Genomic DNA, 18,367 nt, shown 5'->3' on the forward strand with positions numbered 1-18,367 from the left:
AAAAGCTGATACTATAAGCAAACTGGGAGAGCAAGGAATAGTTTACCTGTCAGATATATGGGGAAGGGAAGAATTCACGACCAAACAAGAGATAGAAGATGTGTCTGGCCTGGTGCTGAGAGTTGGAGATACAGAAAGGGGCAAAAGACAGTCCCTGCCCTCAAGGAGCTCACAATCTAATGGGAGAGACAGTAAGCAAATAAACATGTACAAACAAGCTATATATAGGATAAACAGGGAGTTAACAAGAGAGGAAAGGCCCTCTCTGGAATTGAGAGGGGTTAGAAAAAAACTTCTTGTAGAAAGTGGGCTTTTAGCTGGGACTTAGAGGAGGCTAGGTAGGAGGAGGAGGGAGAGCAGTTTGAAACATGGGGGAAGAGATTGGGTGGTGGCCAGTGCCTGAGGCATTAACCAGTAGGAGGATGTATATGCCTTTAAGAACTTCCTCTTGAGGTTCAAAAGGGGCCACAGACAGCAGGTCAGTGTTAGAATTACTAAGTGAATTTGAATTAAAATTGAATTTCTTTAAAATGGAATACTTTTAAAAAAAACCCAAACAAATTGTGCATGAAGGAGATTCATTCTGTTGTAAGCAGTCTTCTTTTTCTCTTCTTGTGTGGGGAAATATTCTTATTTGTCATTGTTTTTCAAGTTCATAATAATAAAAGGGAAAATTAAAATAAACAAATGCACTATGTTTAAGAAACACTTAGGGTCCAATGATGAGAAGGCATATTCTCTTGCAGATGACATTCCCAACCTCCTCATTTCAAATGAAAGCAAGACAGACTCCACAGCAAACGATTTCCAAAACTTGATCAACAATATCACTTTGCTCATTAAAAAGGTCAAGATGCCTTATGGAGGTGAGTGACCTTCTTGCCTGGTTGGGTTGATTCAGTTGGTCTTGAATGTTTCTGCTGGTTCAGGGAGGGTGAGGTAGAGGGGCGCCACTCAACAACATGGATCTGGGAGAGGTTGGGAGAGGTTGAAGTCTTTACTAGCTGTGTTGGAGGTTGGGGATGGGGAAGTGGGGAAGAGCCCCAAAGAGGTGTTAGTCTACCAATGGTCTTGATGATGTTGGGCACTGGTACTGGTGATGGGAAGAGGAGAAGGTCTAGAGAAAGCAGATTGGGCTTAGGGAGTCTTCAGTCTGATGAGGGGTGGGGAGACACAACTTTTACCCTCATGGAGTCTTGAGTTAGAGGGGGGAAGACAGCAGCCACTGCCCTGAGGCTACCAGGCTGACAAAGGACATTTGAAGTCCTTGCCCTCAGGTTGCTCCTGGATTGATAAAAGAGACATAAACATAATCCTCAGAGAGCTGCTGGTTGATGGACAATTAGAGTACACGTTTGGGATGCAGAGAGACAGAAAGACAAGAGCAAACAGAAAAACATGCACAAAATTAGTGCACAAGAAGGAGAAGATGAATACAAGTGTGACTTGGGGTCACCTGTGGGCTTTGATGTACCAAACTACCACAGATAGTAGAAAGAGCTCTGGCCATGGAATCAGAGGACCTGGGTTTGAATCCTGCCTCACACTTACTACATATGCTACTATATGTGTTACCTTGGATGAGTGATTTCTCCTTTTAGGACCTCAGTTTCCTCATCTGTAAAATGAGAGTTGTATGAATTGAACTTTAAGGTCCCTCCCTTCCTGCTTTAAAACACAATGCTCATGCTATTGTGAAGGAGAAGAGCCTGGAAAGGTGGAGGGGCTGGGGTTTGGCTGGGGAGGCCAGCTCATTAGAGAAGGTTAAATGGAGGAGGAGGAAATGAGACAGGTCTGGGAAGAAGAGGGTAGACAGGGCTCAGGGGCACAGGAGGAGGCCTATCCAGACGAGGAACACTCACAGGCAGCAGAGCAGATTACAGCTCACAGGTTTTGCTGCTGGAGGTAGAAAGTCTATGCTGGGGTGGGGGTGATGGGTGGCATTCATGAGAAATAAAGACAAGATAATGAAGAGGGAAGGAGGAAATGATATGGGAGAGGGCCTTATTTCTGTGCATCTATTAAACATTAGAGGCAGAGAGGAACCCTTGATTTCTTTTCTTTTGGAGGCAATCAGGGTTAAGTGACTTGCCCACGGTCACACAGCTAGTAAATGTCTAAGGCTGGATTTGATCTCAAGTCCTCCTGACTCCAGGGCCAGTGCTCTATCCACTGTGTCATCTGGCTGCCCCAGGAACCCCTGATTTCAGAGCACCAGCCCAGACAGGATGCCCAGGAGAGAAGGGTCTATCGAGAAACACTGAGGTGAAAACATAAAGTGAAGTCTCTGAGTGTTTTTCCCTTGAGGCTCCTTCCGGATGATCCCTCGACCAGAATGGGGAGCAGGGCCTTCTGGCTGCAGCATCCAGCTGAGGAGTCCTATCCCATACCTCATCATCCACCATATTCCTGGGCAGGAGTGCCATGAGAAGAGCACCTGCCAGCAGAAGGTGAAGGGCCTGCAAGAGCTTCATGTCAAAACGAACGGCTGGTGTGATGTGGCTTACAAGTAAGACACGGGGCAGTGGCCTCCAGGCTGGCCAACGAGGCCTCACTCAGGTGGTCTGGGTTCTTTATTCCATTGTTGTTGTTGAGGTGTTTCTGACTCTTCACGACCCCATTTGGGGTTTTCTTGGTACAAACACTGGAGTGATTTGCTATTTCCTTCTCCAGCTCATTTTGCAGATGAGGAAACTGAGGCAAACATGGTGAAGTGACTTACCCAGGGTCACACAGTTAGTAAGTGTCTGAGGCCAGATTTGAATTCACAAAGGTGAGTCTTCCTGACTTTGGGGCCCAGCTCTCTGTGCACTATGGCGCCACCTAGCTGTCCCTCTTCATTTCATGGTTGTCCTTATTTAGTCAGCTAGGTAGCTCAGAGAATAATAGTGTGCTGCTTGTGTGCCAGTCAGGATTTGAACCCAGGTCTCCCTGAGCACCTCACTTAGTCACTCAACCTCAGTTTACTCATCTGTAAAATAGGGATAGTAACAACACCTATCTCATATTGTTGAGAGAATCAGATGAGATAACATGCAAAAGTCACTTTATAAACCTAAAAGCATCATGCAAATGTTAGTTGTTATTTCTATCATCACTGTCATCATCATCATCATTATTTTCAGGGTTCTTTTATGGAAGGCTTGTGTCTATTCATAGCACTAGGTTGGGTTGGACCACTTACAAAATAGCACCTATTTTCACCGCTGTGGACAAGCTATTTATTAGAGGGTGGAAATTTAGTCCATTGAAAAATAATAATATTGTGCATATACATGTGAAAGACAGTGTGGTAATAATGGACAGAGAGTTGCCTCTCAGTCAGGAAGACCTGGGTTCCAATCATGCCACACACTGGCGGTGTGATCCTGGGCAAATCACTTAACCTCTCAAGGTCCCAGGTAACTTGCTAGGAAAATAAGTTGCAGAGAAGAGGAGAAAGTTCCCCTCTAAAATCATCCTACACCCATTGTTACAGTTGAGGAGGCTGAGGCAGATAGAACTTAGTGACTTTTCAAGGATCATGCAACTAGGAAGTATCTGAGGCTGGATTTGAACACAGGACATCCTGACTCCTGGGTCAATGTTCTATTTACTGCTTTTTGGCAAGCATGACCTAGAGAAGGAATTTAATAAGAAAAAATGGTGGTCTTACACAAGGGCAGGCAACAAACATTTTTTAAGCCCTAACCATGTGCTAGGCACTGTGCCATGTGCTGGGGGATACAAATACAAGGAAAAAGAAAGATGGTCCCTGCCCTCAAGGAGATTACATTCTAACAAAGGAAGACAATACAAAAAAGAGAGCAGAAAAGGGATGGGGTGAGAGGAGGGGACTGAGGGCTGGCTGGCCTGGGCTCCTCTCCAAAAGGGAGATGCCAGAGAGAACTCCCAATGGAAGAAGAGGACTGGAGGCAGGAAAGGTAGGCCGGGATGAGAAGGTCCTAGGGTCCTACGGGTTCACCAAATCAACTTCACAAGCAAAGGCTTTAATTCAATTAAACTGAACAAGCATTTATTAAACACTGTACCAGTCACTGTGCTAAATATGCATGCAAAGGAAAGAAATGAAATAATCCCCTCAAAGAGCTTACTGGATGGGAAAGCCATGACTAGATAGATATTTGTCTGCAAAAGACATGAGGAGTTGTTAATAGACTACAGGGGCCAGCTGGGTGGCACAGTGGATAGCACCTGGCCCTGAGGCAGTGGTAGATTTAAGCACGGGCCACAAGGTGGCACCATAGTGCACAGAACACCAGGCCTGGAGTCCGGCTGATTCATCTTCTTGGGTTTGAATCCAACCTCAGACACTCACTAGCTGTATGACCCTGGGCAAATCACTTAACCCTGTTTGCCTTAGTTTCCTCCTCCATCAAATGAGCTGGAGAAGGAAATGGCAAACTGCTCGAGTATCATTGCCAGGAAGACCCCAAATGGGCTCCATGAAGAGTCAGACACATCTGAAATGACTGAACATAGGATCAATGTGAATCAGTAGTGTAGGAAGGACTGGGAAAAGTACCTTGCAGAGCGTGGGATTTGAGCCGAGACTTAAAGGAATCCAAGGAAGCCAGGAGATGAGAAGCAAGAACATTTTCTTCATTTTACAGATGAGGAAACTGAGGCCCATGGAAGAAGCTAAATTACTTGCTCAAGATCATACAAACAGTATGCATGCCTTCTGACTTGATTTGAACTCAGGTCCTCTTTCTCTAGAGCCAATTCTCTTTCATTGTACTCTGCCACCTTTTTTTGTTGTTATTATATTGTTATTATATTCTGTTAAATCTTTTGTTCGGTTGCGTCTGACCCTTTGTGACCCCATTTTTAGGTTTTCTTGGCAAAGATACTGGAGTGGTTTGCCATTTCCTTTTCCAGCTCACTTTACCGATGAGGAAACTGAGGCAAATGACTTGCCTAGGGTTACGCAACTAGTGTCTGAGATCATATTTGAACTCAGACAAGTCTGAGTCTAGGCCAGGCGTCTGTGTGCTATGGCGCCACCTAGTGGCCGATGCTTAAATCTACCACTATTGATTTTCTATCCAATTCCTTTTCTAAATTAGTTAACTCTTCCTTTATCCATTTAGTTGCACTGTTATTAGGTATGCAGCAAACCGATATTGGTACGCTCTCATTACCAATAGGATACTTTTAAACAAGACAGAATTTTCTTGTTTATATCTCACTGCCTTCTAAACTGAATTCAACTTTGAAAGACATCCCTGCACCTCGATTTTATTGAGTTAGCCATAGCATGGAGAATTTGGATCTACCCTATGACCTTAGATCCACGTACGTCTTTTGGCATTGTATCATTTATCCTTCTGACTCCCTACTCCTGAGTCTCTCCCGTAGCCTCTAGGCGCTGCTACACTCCTCTCTCTTCTACCCGTGCATCCTACTTATGCTGGTCTCGCTTTCTCTACTCTACTGTCTTGACCCTGTTATTCATTTGAATACTGTCCTCTATCTTTTTCTTACTGCCTTGTTCTACCAACACTCATGTCTGCACACACTGCAACCTTCAGTTACCCATATTATCTTGCTTTCTTTGCTCATAATGATTTTTTGCAGAATGTTGCTAGAGGAAGTCACACAACTGTGCTTCCCAGGTCCAGTATAAATTCATGTAGAGGCAGTGAGATAGTTCAATAGATAGAGAGCTAGACCTGGAGTCAGGAAGACCTGAGTTCAAATCCACCCTCAAACAGGTATTGGCTGCGTGACAATTATTGGTCAAATCACTTAACTTTTCTGTACCTCGCATTCCCTCATCTATAAAATGAGAATGATAATAGCACTTGTCTTACAGGGTTATTGTGAGGATGAAATAATATTATAAAGTGCTATGCAAACCTTAAATCACTCTATAAATACTAACTATCATTGTCATTATTATTAAGAATCAGAATAAGACTGTAGTGGAGAAATTGACCATTGTACCTTTCATAACATGGCACTTGGAAAGGAACACAGTGCTCCAGGCATAGATGCTGTCCTCCAGGACGTTTTGTGGGTTGGGGAGCTGGGGTTCGTCCTCATAGCTGGGTTGTACTGTTGGCCTTTAAACATTGGATTTCCTTACATCCCAACAGTTTCCTGATTGGTGATGATGGCAATGTGTATGAAGGCGTGGGCTGGACCATCCAAGGCACTCACACTGTTGGCTACAATGACAAGTCACTGGGGTTTGCTTTTGTGGGGAGCATAGCAGGTAATGGCCAACCCAACTAGGTCCTAACTGAGCGACTTCTGAGCTCCTCCAGGGATCATTTACAAGGAAAGGGAACAGAGATATCCCACCGTAGATCTGGGAAATATAAACCCTACAACCTGATTAATTCAGGGTTTTTTTCTTTTTTTGGGGGGGGTTCAATTCAGAATTACCTAGCTAGTTGATATGTCTTTCCTTTATTTTTGCCCAGGGAGAGACAAAGTGGACCATATATTTTATTCTATTTATTTCAGAAATATTAAAACTTCAATAAATTCTCAGTGACCATTTTTATCATGGTGTTAGGAATCTGCATACTCCCTAAATGTTTTTCTTTTTTTTTCTTTCTAAAACAAATGGTTTGTTTTGAAAATGTTACAGGCATCAGCTAGGAATCAAATCTCAATAGGTATCTCTCTCTCTCTCTCTCTCTTTCTCTCTCTCTCTCTCTCTCTCTTTCTCTCCCCCCACCCTCCTCTCTCTCATTTTACAGATAAAGAAGCCATTGTTTTGAAATGTGAAGTGACTTGTATAACGTCACATAGCTAGTAAATGGCAAGGCCATCATTCGAACCCAGGACTTTTGGTGCCCATTTCAAGCCCACTGTTCTTTCTGCCATCTCATTCGGCTATTTTCTACTCCCACTCTCTCAGACCGCCTCTGAGACTCCTCAGCTCTGGCTTTGAGCCTGCTCAGGAGACCTGCTGCCCATCCCGTCTCGTGCCTTCCCCTTTCCTGCATCTGAATCTTCACACATGTCAGTGGTGCTCTTCCCATTTCCTCTCTATCTAGCCTCTTCCCTCCCTTGCTTCACTTCTTCCTCCCCTATGGACCCTTTTCTAATGAATTCCATCCATTTCTGCTCCGTCTAGGCTCTCCTTTTGTCCTCAGCACTGATGGATGACAAGAACAGGGGATGCTGTAGCTCTTCATAGCGATTCCTAGATGGGGTTTTGGAAAGAAAGGCATAGAGAGCTCTGCCCAGGGTGGAGGTGGGCGAGGGGGGTTGGTATTTGAGTTAAGCTAAGAGATGAATGTTCTGGCTTATGATCTCTTATCAGGAAGTTCTCCCAGTGCTGCTGCCTTGGCTGCGGCTGAGAATTTGACCTCCTTTGCTGTCTACAGAGGTTACCTCTCATCCAGGTACATCCAACCACTATTTGTTCAGAGTGAGTCCTGTCTGGCCTCCCAGAAGAACAGGGTGTCCAAAAAAGGTAAGCCTTTGACTTAGTCCATTCCATTTCTGTTTTTTTTATTTTAAAACAAAATTTTAATTGGTATCTGTTGGTTTTGCCTTGCATTTCTCAAAGCATACCTCCCCTCTCCATTCTCTTTCAATATAATAAATTTAATATAATTTCATTTTGTTTCATTTCATTTTAGTTCAACTCAATAAACATTAATTGAGTAACTGCATAATTAAAAGGCTGTATGGCAGCTAGGTGCCTCACTGGATGGAGTGCTGGGCCTGGAGTTAGGAAGAGCTGAGTTCAAATTTGACCTCAGACATTTATTAGCTGTGTGACCCTGGTCAAGTCACTTAACCTCTGTTTGTCTTAATCCTTTGGAAAAGGAAATGGCAAACCACTTCAGGGTCTTTGCCAAGAAAAACTCATAGATGGTATTGGTGTGCTATGGTCCACTGGGTCATGAAGGATCCAATGTGACTGAACATTAACATGATATAGTGCAGTGGTGCCCAAGGTTTTTTGTTCTGCAAACCTTTTTTCAACAACAAGCTAATTTAATACACTACTTACAATATTCTTTTAGATTTATTAATTAAATATTTAAATATTAATTAAATATTAAATATTTAAATATTTAATGCTTCAAACATACACATAATAATAATAATAATAATAATAATAATGATAGTGCCTACTATGTATCAGGCACTGTGCTAAGCGCTTTATAATTATGATCTCCTTTGATTTTTACAACAAACCTGGGAGGTAGGAGCAATTATCATCCCCATGTAACAGTTGAGGAAACTGAGGCAAACAAAAATTAAGTGACTTGCCTGAGATCACATAGCTAGTTAGTTTCTGAGCTAGTAAGTGTCTGAGGCTGAATTTGAACTCAGATTTCCTGAGTTCCAGACGTGGCACTCCAATGTACCACCTTGCTGTGAATAGGTTCTATTTGTAATGTAGTCAGGCAATTATTTACTGCTCAGGGCACCATCAAAGAACTTTTAGTTCAAACCCCTTGGACCACCAGGGTTCAAGAACCGCTACATGGCAGCTGCTGTGAATAGAGAAATAGCCTTTAAATCAGGTATGTCCAGGTTCACCCCTTGACTTCGACACATACTAGCTTTGTGTTCTTGGACAAGTCATTGCACTTCTAGGATGTCTAAATCTATAAATTGTCGAGAAAGGGTCAATCTGCATTAACAGAGGATTTCCTCATCGAAAGATTCCCGTACAAAGGAAAAATCAAAAGCTCTTTCTTCTTTCCTTCTTTATAATTAACAAATGCCAGAACACTGTACTAGCCACTGAGGGAAATACAGAATTTAGGTAAGACACAATCTAGTTGCCCTTGACAAATCCGTCCCTCTTCAAAGACCCTCTGACTTGTCCCTGCCTGGAGGGACCCTTCCTGTTGTGTCCTGGCTGATTTCCTTCAGAAAGAGAGCCTGAATGGAGACTGTCAGGGTCCTGAGGATGGGCAAATCTTCAAGACTGACCCTCCTCTAGTTCTGTCCCTTCCAGTCTCTCCTGATGAAAAATATGGATGTCTTTCAGGTAGAGAATAATGATGATGATGAATATTTCTATAGCCCTTTCTATGTGTCAGGAATTATATAAAATGCTTTAAAATTTTATTCACATTTGATCCTCACAACAACCTGGCGAGGGAGGTGCCATTATCATGACATTCTAGAGATGAGGAAATTGAGGCGAATAGAGGTTAAATAACTCGCCCAGGGTCACATAGCTAAAAAGTGTCTGATGCTGGATTTGAACTTAGGTCTTCCTGACTTCAGGCCTGTGTGTATATACCTTAAATACTCAACTATGTGTACTAAATAGCATTTTTAAAAAATAGAACTGCAATTTCATCTGGGAAGGGAACTCCCAATGTGCAAACAGGGGATAGAGAGCACTGGGTCCTAGCTGTGTGACCCTGGGCAAGTCACTTAACCTCTGTTTGTCTCAATTTCCTTAACTCAGGTTTTCCCAATCTATTCATTTTCCAGTGTATTTTCTTAATACCAAATAGCAAACATAATTTGCATTAAGTTCTGATTTACCACAATTATCCTAATAGGAGAACATATCTCATTGTAAATAGATTTCCTAAAAGGGGAATGATAATAATAGCACCTACCTTGCAGGGTTGTGGTGAGGATCAAATGTGCTTAGCCCAGTGACTGGCACGGAGAAGGCACTTATTTATTGGCTAGTGACTACGTTTTTCTTTCTTTCCTTCCTTTCTCCCACTAAGATATACAACTCACCTGAAACTCATACAACGGCTAGCTTAGGGTCACGCAGCTAGAATATGTCAGAGTCAGGGATTGAACCCAGGTCTTCCTACTTTTCACACTAAAACATATATACATATATATATATTTATATATATGTGTGTGTGTGTGTGTGCTTATGCATGTGTTTTCTTAGCTTAATATTTTAAAACTCAAATGAAAGTTAATTTTTAAAATGAGCTTCATTCATTTTTAAGACCTTGATCAGGCATTTCTCTGCACTTGGACAGGTATTTCAGTCCATTCACAGGTGGGCTGATTCTTATGAGAGCCTTATCTCTCACATACATACATGTATTCATACATGTATGATGTGTATGACTACACACACTCACGTATTTTATTCAGTGTAGTGTGGGAGAAAGGGCTCTGGTCTTGGAGTCCGATGGCTTGAGTTTGATTCCAAGCTAAGATACTTACTCTAACTACCGTGTTGGTGTTCAGTTTCTCGGTTGTGTCTGACTTTATGTGACCCCATAGATTTTGTTCGTGAGGTTTTCTTGGCAAATACACTGCAGTGGTTTGCCACGTCCTTGCCTAGTGTGTCCTTGTTTTATAGATGAGGAACTGGGGCAAATAGGGGTTAAGTGACTTGTCCAGGGTCACACTGCTAGTAAGGGTCTGAGGTCGAATTTGAACTCAGGTCTTCCTGACTTCAGGCCCAGTGCTCTATCTACTTCATCACCTCACTGTCCCTGCACCACCTACCTGCCCCTGAGGAAGTCACAATTTCTCTGAGTTTCTTCATATAGAAAATGAGGATAAAGTGTTATAAGTGTGAGCTATAATTACTACAAATTATTGTTTTTTAGATGAAAATTTCATTTTGTGTTTATTTATATCAAATAACGCATTTTTTTATGCCTGGGGTTGGTGTGTAGCCATGCTTTTCTCTGGTTCTCTTATCTTCCATGAGAGACTCTTGGCTCTATGTAATCTTTTTTTAAAAATTTCATATTTTATTTTTCCCCAGTTACATGTAAAAACAATTTTTAACATTCGTTTTTAAAACTTTGAGTTGCAAATTCTTTCCCTTCTTCCCTCTCCGCCCCCCCCACCCCACTCTTGAGAAGGCAAGCAATTTGAAATAGGTTCTATGTGTGTGGATGTGCAAAACATATCCCTAACAGTCATATTGCAAAAGAAAACAGACAAAAAACTCAAGAAAAATAAAGAAAGTAAGAAAAAAAAGCATGCGTCAGTCTATATTCAGACACCATCAGTTCTTTCTCTGGAAATGGATAGCATTTTTCATCCTAAGTCCTTCAGAGTTGTCTTGGATCGTGGTATTACTGTGAATAGCTAAGTCACCCACAGCTGATCACTGTACAATATCGCTTTTACTTTGTACGCAGTACATTTCACTTTGCCTCAGCCCACAATTCATTTTTAAAGGGCTTAGTGACCTGGAGGCAGCCATCTTTTTCTGATTCCTTGCCCACACAGACTAGTGTGTCATCTTCTGTGGGTAGACTCTGTCTGTACCTCTGCCTGTTGGCCTTAGCATCTGTCCCAGGGCTTTTGCTCTGAGATAGCTCTGCACTTCATCTGTGCCTCACCGCTTGTGGCATCCCCAGGATTACCCAGAGGGGCCTTCTCCACAGGGCAATGGGACATGTGCTGAGGAATAATTTTTTGCCTTTACCTTGGGACCGGGCTGGTAGAGGCATCCCTGAGATACTCTGTCTGGTGGCCTGGCATTCGAGGGCTATACCCATCTTGCTGAATGGCAGTTATGTGGTAGAATATCGGGTGGTGTAGTGGGAGAGATTCAGAAGACTTTTTGGAGTCCGAAGTTGTGGGTTTGACCTGACAATGGTCAACCACATGATCTTGACCAAGTCATTTCACTTGCTTGATACTCAATTTCCCTACCTGTAAAATCAGAAGTATGAGAGTTAGAAGACATAGCTTTGAACAGTGGCTCTCCCGCTTACTATCTGGGGGACACTGAGCAAATCCCTTAAAATTTGGGGGCCTCAGTTTCCTCATTTATAAAATGAATGGGTAAAACTTCACAACCTTGAAGCTCCCTTCGAGTTTTAAGTCTATGAGCTAGGAGCCTACATGGCAAGAGGCAGGGAGCCAATGGACCTGAGTTCAAATCTGACTTCAGGTGATAGCTGTGTAATCTTCAGCAAGTCACTTAACTTTTCTTGGTGTTTGTTTCCCCATCTGTAAAATGGGAATAATGATACTACTTCAGAGTTGTTGTGAGGATGAAAGGTTTTATATATATACATATATATATATATATATGTATATGTGTGTGTGTGTTTTGAAAACCTTAAAATGCTACATAAATGATTGCTATTATTATGATCATGACCCCATTGACCTCATAGTTATGAGGAAAGAGTTTTGAAAGCCCTAAAGTACAGTAGGAATATAAACTGTTATTATCATTACCATTGGCCTTCTGATTCTCCTGATTTCCTTCTCATCCCTCTTCAGAATGCCCTGACATCATCCCTCGCTCCTCCTGGGGAGCCCGAGAAACTTACTGCGCTAAGCTGCTTGGGCCAGCCAAGTACGTCATCATTATCCACACTGCAGGCCATAGTTGCAATGTGACTGAAGAATGCAAGATAACGGTTCAAAATATCCAGTCCTATCACATTGACCGGATGAAATTCTGTGACATAGGTTACAAGTAAGACACATGAAAATCCCTTTTCTATTTTCCTCCATAGACAGCCAGGTGGGCCGCTTATTAATTGATCCCTACAACAAACCACGATTAGGAAGATCACCATGGTAGATACTGGAAAAGATGCAAAGTTTAGGTGAGATAGGATCCCTGCCCTCATGGAGCTTATAGTCTAATGGGGGAAGGAGCACATCTAATTACATTGGTTAACATTAGAGGCAGCTAGGTGGATGGTGGACAGAGTGAATGGAGGGCTGGGCCTGGAGTCAGGGATATCTGAGTTCAAATCTGGCCTCAGACACTAGCTATGCGACCCTGGGCAAGTCATTTAACCCTGTTTGCCTCAGTTTCCTCACCTGTCAAATGAGCTGCAGAAGGAAATGGCAAACCAGTCCAGTATCTTTGCCAAGAAAACCCCAAATGGGGTCATGAAGAGTCAGACACTGATCAACAACACAACAAAAATAATAGGACTTTGAACTCGACGCCATCTCAGTGTTTGTTTAGTTCCATTCCATCTAGACCATTCTCTAGGATGGATTTTCTGATTTGAATTCACCTTGAACATGAGTCAGCTCTTCAAATTGGACATTAATCTATTGCTGAATGTGTTCAAGAGGCAGCATTTACATGTTGGATAGAAAACTGGCTTCTGAGTCAGGAGGACCTGGGTTCAAGTCCTGCCTTGGACTTGGCTAGTGTGGTAAACCATAGCGGTTATGTGGTTCTGGACAAATTATTTAACTTCCATAACTCTCTAAGATAAAAGATAGAAAGTAGGCACTAACCTGCATCCCAATGAAATCACTGGTTAGACTAAAAAAATGTTCACTTTCAAATGTGTATTGGATTTAGAATTTGAAAAAAATCTTAGAGATCATCTAGTTCAATTATCATATTTTGTAGATATGAAACCCAAGGCCCAGAGAGGCCAAGTAATTTACCCAAGGTTACACAGGTAGTAAGTAGAGCTGGGATTTGAGGCCAGGCCCTCTCGTTTTAGATCCAGACCTCTTTCCCCTTCCTGAGTTCAAATCTGGCCTCAGACACTTATGAGTTGTATGACCCTGGGCAAGTCACTTAGTCCTATTTGCCTCAATTTCCTCATCTGTAAAAAGAGAAGGAAATGACAAACCACTTCATTATCTCTACCAAAGAAAATGAGTTCACAAAGAGTGTAACACAACTGAAAACAACAACAACAACAACAACACTCTTTCCCCTGTAATATGGCATCCTTATCCCTTTAATAGATACTTGCCCTTTTCCCTTCCTCTCATCAGCCCCTCCCTTCCCCTACACTCTCTGCTCTTTCCTAGTTGATAACGATTCTGCATTCTGAGTCAAGTCTCAGTTAACACAATCTTTCACCAGGATGAAAACCTTTCTGCTTTCTTGATGCCGTTTCCCCTTATTCTGATAGCAATATCCTTTCTATCTCTTTTTGAGTTTCCTGGTAGGTGAGGACGGTAGAGTGTATGAAGGAGTGGGCTGGGACACCGAGGGCGCTCACACTTACAGCTACAATGACATCGGTCTGGGAATCGCTTTCATTGGCTTGTTCACTGGTAAGGAAGAGGCTTGGGTGCAGTCGGTGGGTTTGGGGTGTTGGTGATGGGCAACGATGGCGGTGCAGCCAGGACATGCCAGAAGTCTGTATTTATTGGGCAGTGAGATGTCTCTTTGTAATGACTGAGTGAATGAATGAATGGAAGACATTTATTAACCCCACACTGTGTACCAGACCCATGCAACCCGGAGATAGATTGACTTGGAATTTGCCTTTGTTGCTCGCTTTGGTAGCACTTACGCCAAAAACTGGAGTTTGATTCTTGACTGGCCGAAAAGGGAATTCTACCAGGCATTTGTGCCCCAAGGAGATACACATTCCGTCTCAATCCAGCTTTTATGATGCCTCTTTTGTTTTCATTCTCAGAGGAGGTTGGAGTCGCTATTTCCTTTAAGGAAGGAGGGCGGGAGTAGACAATTTCCTTTCTACATCTCCATGTGTTTCATAGTAAAATTTTGGAATAATCTGGCAGATGCTGTCAGTTCTTGGTTGCCAAATAATAGGGGTAAGGGGAGGAGAGATAGTTTGCAGATGGTGCCAAAACAGGGCATAATTGAAATAATAATTTGGATTAAATTTGAAAGTTTATTAAGAAAAAACACAACAAAACTTTCTGATTACAGTTTTATCCTCCTGATAGAGTCTGGAAGACCTAGGTTAAAATCTTGTCTCTGATCAGATGTGTGGCCATGGGCAAGTCATTTAACCTCTCTCAGCCTCAGTTTCCCAATTTGTAAAATGAGGATAATAGTACCTGTGGTATAGGGTTGTTGTGAGGTACCAATGAGTATTATGTAAAGCACTTTGAAAACTAACATGTGTATTAATTATTATTGTTATTATTGTGGAACTCCATAGATCTCTTTCCTGTCCTTCTAGAAAGAAACTTTTGTTTTTCCAGTCCCTATTTGGATAAGTTTTGTCTGATATTGAAATGAGTCAGACTTCCCAGAGCACATGCCAAGTGATACAGAACAGGGTGCAAAGATGGCATGGGAATGGGTGGGCTAGGTACTTGGCAGCCATTAGCCTGCAGTAACACGCTTCCTCTATATGGTTTATTCGATCTGAGATTTAAGAATGAAAGGGACCTCAGAGACTCTCTGGTCCAAACCTCTTATTTTACAGGGGAGGAAACTGAGGCTCAGGCTGATTAGTAACCTTGTCCAAGGTCACATGGTAAGCATCAGAGGTATGATCTGAACTCAGATCTTCGTACTCCGGAGACCACATGCTGTCCATTGAGCTGTGTGCTCCCTAGGTTAATACGCATGAGGCCAATGGAAATATTACTGTTTGTATTCTCAATTATGGTTCTCCCCAGGGCATCTCCTAGGACAGTATGGGAAATAATATAACCCTTTCAATGTCAACAAGAAATCCATCAACCAATGAGCAAGCAGTTGCTTATTAAGCACTCTCTGTGTGCCAGGTACCAGGTTAAGCACTGGGGATACAAAGAAAATTAAAACCATTCCCTGCCCTCAAGGAGTTCACATTTTAACTGGGGAGAAAACATGCAAACAATCACGCATAAACAAGATATAGAAAAGATAAATTGGAGTTAATCTCAAAGAGAAAGCACTAGTTTAAGGAGTACCAGCAAAGGTTTCTTGCAGAAGGTTGGATGAAATAAGGGATTCTAAAAGAGTTAAATGAGTCAATTTATTGGAGGGACTTTGGTGCTAGGAGATCTTGGGCCCAAATCTTAGATGTGTCCATAGGCTACTGGGTGTGAACCATACGTGTGAATCCTTGGTCCATCATGGAGGAAAATGTACATCCCCTGAGCTGATGGTCATGACAAATTTTAGATGGTCTAAGTGGTGGTGTTTTTTAGGAACTTCTCCCAATGCTGCAGCCCTGAAGGTGGCCCAGGACTTGATCCAGTGTGCAGTGGACAAAGGCTACTTGATTCCTGACTACCTTCTGGTGGGACACAGTGATGTTGTCAATACGCTGTCCCCAGGGCAGGCCTTGTATGATAAAATCAAGACCTGGCCCCACTTCAAACACTGAGTATGTCTACCACCAACCTGCTTCATCACCTCTTACTTCTTCTTGGCCCCTGGGATTTGTCTGGCAGCATCTTCTGCCTGGGGCATGGAGGTGGGGAGGGCAAATCAGACACCAGCCTCCCAACTTTTTCTTCTGCATATCAGCCTCCACATCAGCTATTTCTCTACCCTGGGACATCCTTGTGGAAAAATGGGCCACTCCAGGCAGGAAAGGGGATGCTGCCTAGATTCCAATCTGAATCTGGGATCCAGTTCCAACTCCATTGGAGGAAATGGGGGGAGGGGTGTTCTATTATATGGCTGTTTATTCTAAAATTTGATCTTTACCAGTAGCAATTCTCAAATTTCATCATGCTAATGTGGAAATATGTTTAATATGATTGTACAGGTACAGCCTATATCAGATTACTTGCCATCTTGGGGAGGTGGGAAGGGAGAGAGGGAGGGAGAAAAAAATTTGGAACCCAAAATCTTATGAAAGTGAATGTTGGAAAATATCTTTACATGTAATTGGAAAAAAATAAGATCCTATTAAGTGAAAAAAATAAAATAAAAGAGGTAAAATGTCAAGGAAGACATATTTATATACTTAATAGAATCTCATCGTGTACAATCCTCTTTTTCTATTTCACATATGAAAATGCTTATTTTATTTAGTTTTTGTTAAGTCAATTAAAAAAATTATAAACTTGATAAACATTAACAAACATGAATACTTTTATGTGCAAAGAAGAAAAGAGAGGACTGCATATGAAATCATACAGCAGAGGGCAATTTTATGAGCAGCTCATAAATGACCCTCAAATGCCCTAATTTGGCAACAGATTAACAGGCATAGTGCCTAATAACTAGAATAGCTTCCTTACCCCTGTTAGCAGGTAATTTGGTCTGATTCCAACATGGCACCACCATCTTGACTCATAGAGTTTCTTGGGCTTGAATTTCCAACCCAAGTGACTGTGGGTGCCATAATGTTCCTCTTGGACAGAATGGAAATATTACAGCTTTAAGACCTGAGAGCATATGATATATGTATGTGTGTTTACACATATAAATATATCACATATATATGAACATGACAATTACTGAATCATACCCTTGCCCCAATAGCAGAAAGAGTCATGTCTTCCTGATCTTCTTCACTTCTTTCTGTTCAGGCTCTTCCACTTTAGGAATCCTGCTTTGATACTGCTTCCCACCTCCTGTTTCACTTCCCTTAATTCTCCACGTCCTTTCTGCGCTCTGATGGTTAAGTTGCTTGGTCACATTATCTGCAATTACTTCTTTGTCTCTATCTGTAACCTGGGGATATTCCCCGTCTCTCATCAAACTGGGATCTTCTCAAGCATAGGGGCTATGTCTTCTTCCAATCCTGATAACCCAACCCACTGGAGACTCCTTGAGGGCAGGAACTATGTCTTTTCCTCCTGGATCTTCCCCCAGAGCCCAAGGTAGGGTTTTGTACACAGAAGATGCTCAGGATCTCATATTGGTTAATGCTGGCAAACCTGACCCTTAGCAATCCCCTTACTTGATGTTAAAAGCTGGGAATTAGCATGAGGGAGGATACAAGGTCTTGCTTATGCTTTAATACAGCAATACATTACATTTTGCACATGCTTCTCCTGAACAAAAAAGGCACTCGTCATTTCAGTGGGGAGCAAGTATTATGAAGAGTATTTATTCGGGGGTCCCTGGCTAACTCTCCTTTTCTGTGTTCATGATCTAGAAGAAAGGGAGTTTCTGGAAAATGAGAAGACAGAAGAAGGAGGAGTAAAAGGAGCCCCCAGCCCCCAGCAATGTGAACTTTTGGAGGAGAAACTCTTGTCACACAGACACACACACAGTGTGTTTGTACTATGACAATTTTTTTTGTTTTTTTTTCCCCACACTTAATAATATTTTATTTTCTCCAATTATATGTAAAGATAGTTTTCGATGTTCACTTTTATAAGATTTTGAGATCCAAATTATTTTTCTCCCTCCATCTCTTCCCCCCTCCCCAAGATGGCAAGAAGTCTGATATGTATGTCATGTATAGTCATATTAAACATATATATTTATACATGTATAGTCATATTAAACATATTTCCACATTGGTCATGTTGTGAAAGAAGTATCAGAACAAAAAGGAAAAACCAAGAGAAAGAAAAAACAACAAAAAGAGAAGAGAAAATGTATGGTTTGATCTACATTTAGACTCCAGAGTTCTTTCTCTGGATGTGGACAACATTTTCCATCGCAATATAAGACATTAAAAAAAAAACCATCTGTTGTAACATAATAAAATGATACTAATAAAACGTCTCAGTGGGTAGAGTGCCAGTCCTGGAGTTAGGAAGACTCATCTTCCTGAGTTCAAATTTGGCCTCAGACACTTACTAGCTGTATGACCCTGGGCAAGTAACTTTA

General features: G+C 42.0%; 1 protein-coding gene across 2 annotated transcripts in view; it reads left to right on the forward strand.

The window, feature by feature from the left end:
- LOC114049942 (peptidoglycan recognition protein 3-like) overlaps positions 1–17,851 on the forward strand; it is a 23,455-nt gene extending 5,604 nt beyond the window's left edge. For both annotated transcript variants that reach the window (XM_027871423.1, XM_027871424.1), the window contains 8 exons: positions 747–866; positions 2,308–2,509; positions 6,102–6,220; positions 7,283–7,435; positions 12,172–12,370; positions 13,817–13,935; positions 15,778–15,956; positions 17,685–17,851. In XM_027871423.1, coding sequence (XP_027727224.1) covers positions 747–866; positions 2,308–2,509; positions 6,102–6,220; positions 7,283–7,435; positions 12,172–12,370; positions 13,817–13,935; positions 15,778–15,956 — 1,091 coding nt within the window. In that variant the 3' untranslated portion in view covers positions 17,685–17,851. The remainder of the gene's footprint in view (positions 1–746; positions 867–2,307; positions 2,510–6,101; positions 6,221–7,282; positions 7,436–12,171; positions 12,371–13,816; positions 13,936–15,777; positions 15,957–17,684) is intronic.
- Positions 17,852–18,367: the final 516 nt, after the last annotated feature.

The sequence above is a fragment of the Vombatus ursinus genome, unplaced genomic scaffold, assembly GCF_900497805.2.
Source record: "Vombatus ursinus unplaced genomic scaffold, bare-nosed wombat genome assembly UNPS02014798.1, whole genome shotgun sequence".
NCBI classification, from domain to species: Eukaryota; Metazoa; Chordata; class Mammalia; order Diprotodontia; family Vombatidae; genus Vombatus; species Vombatus ursinus.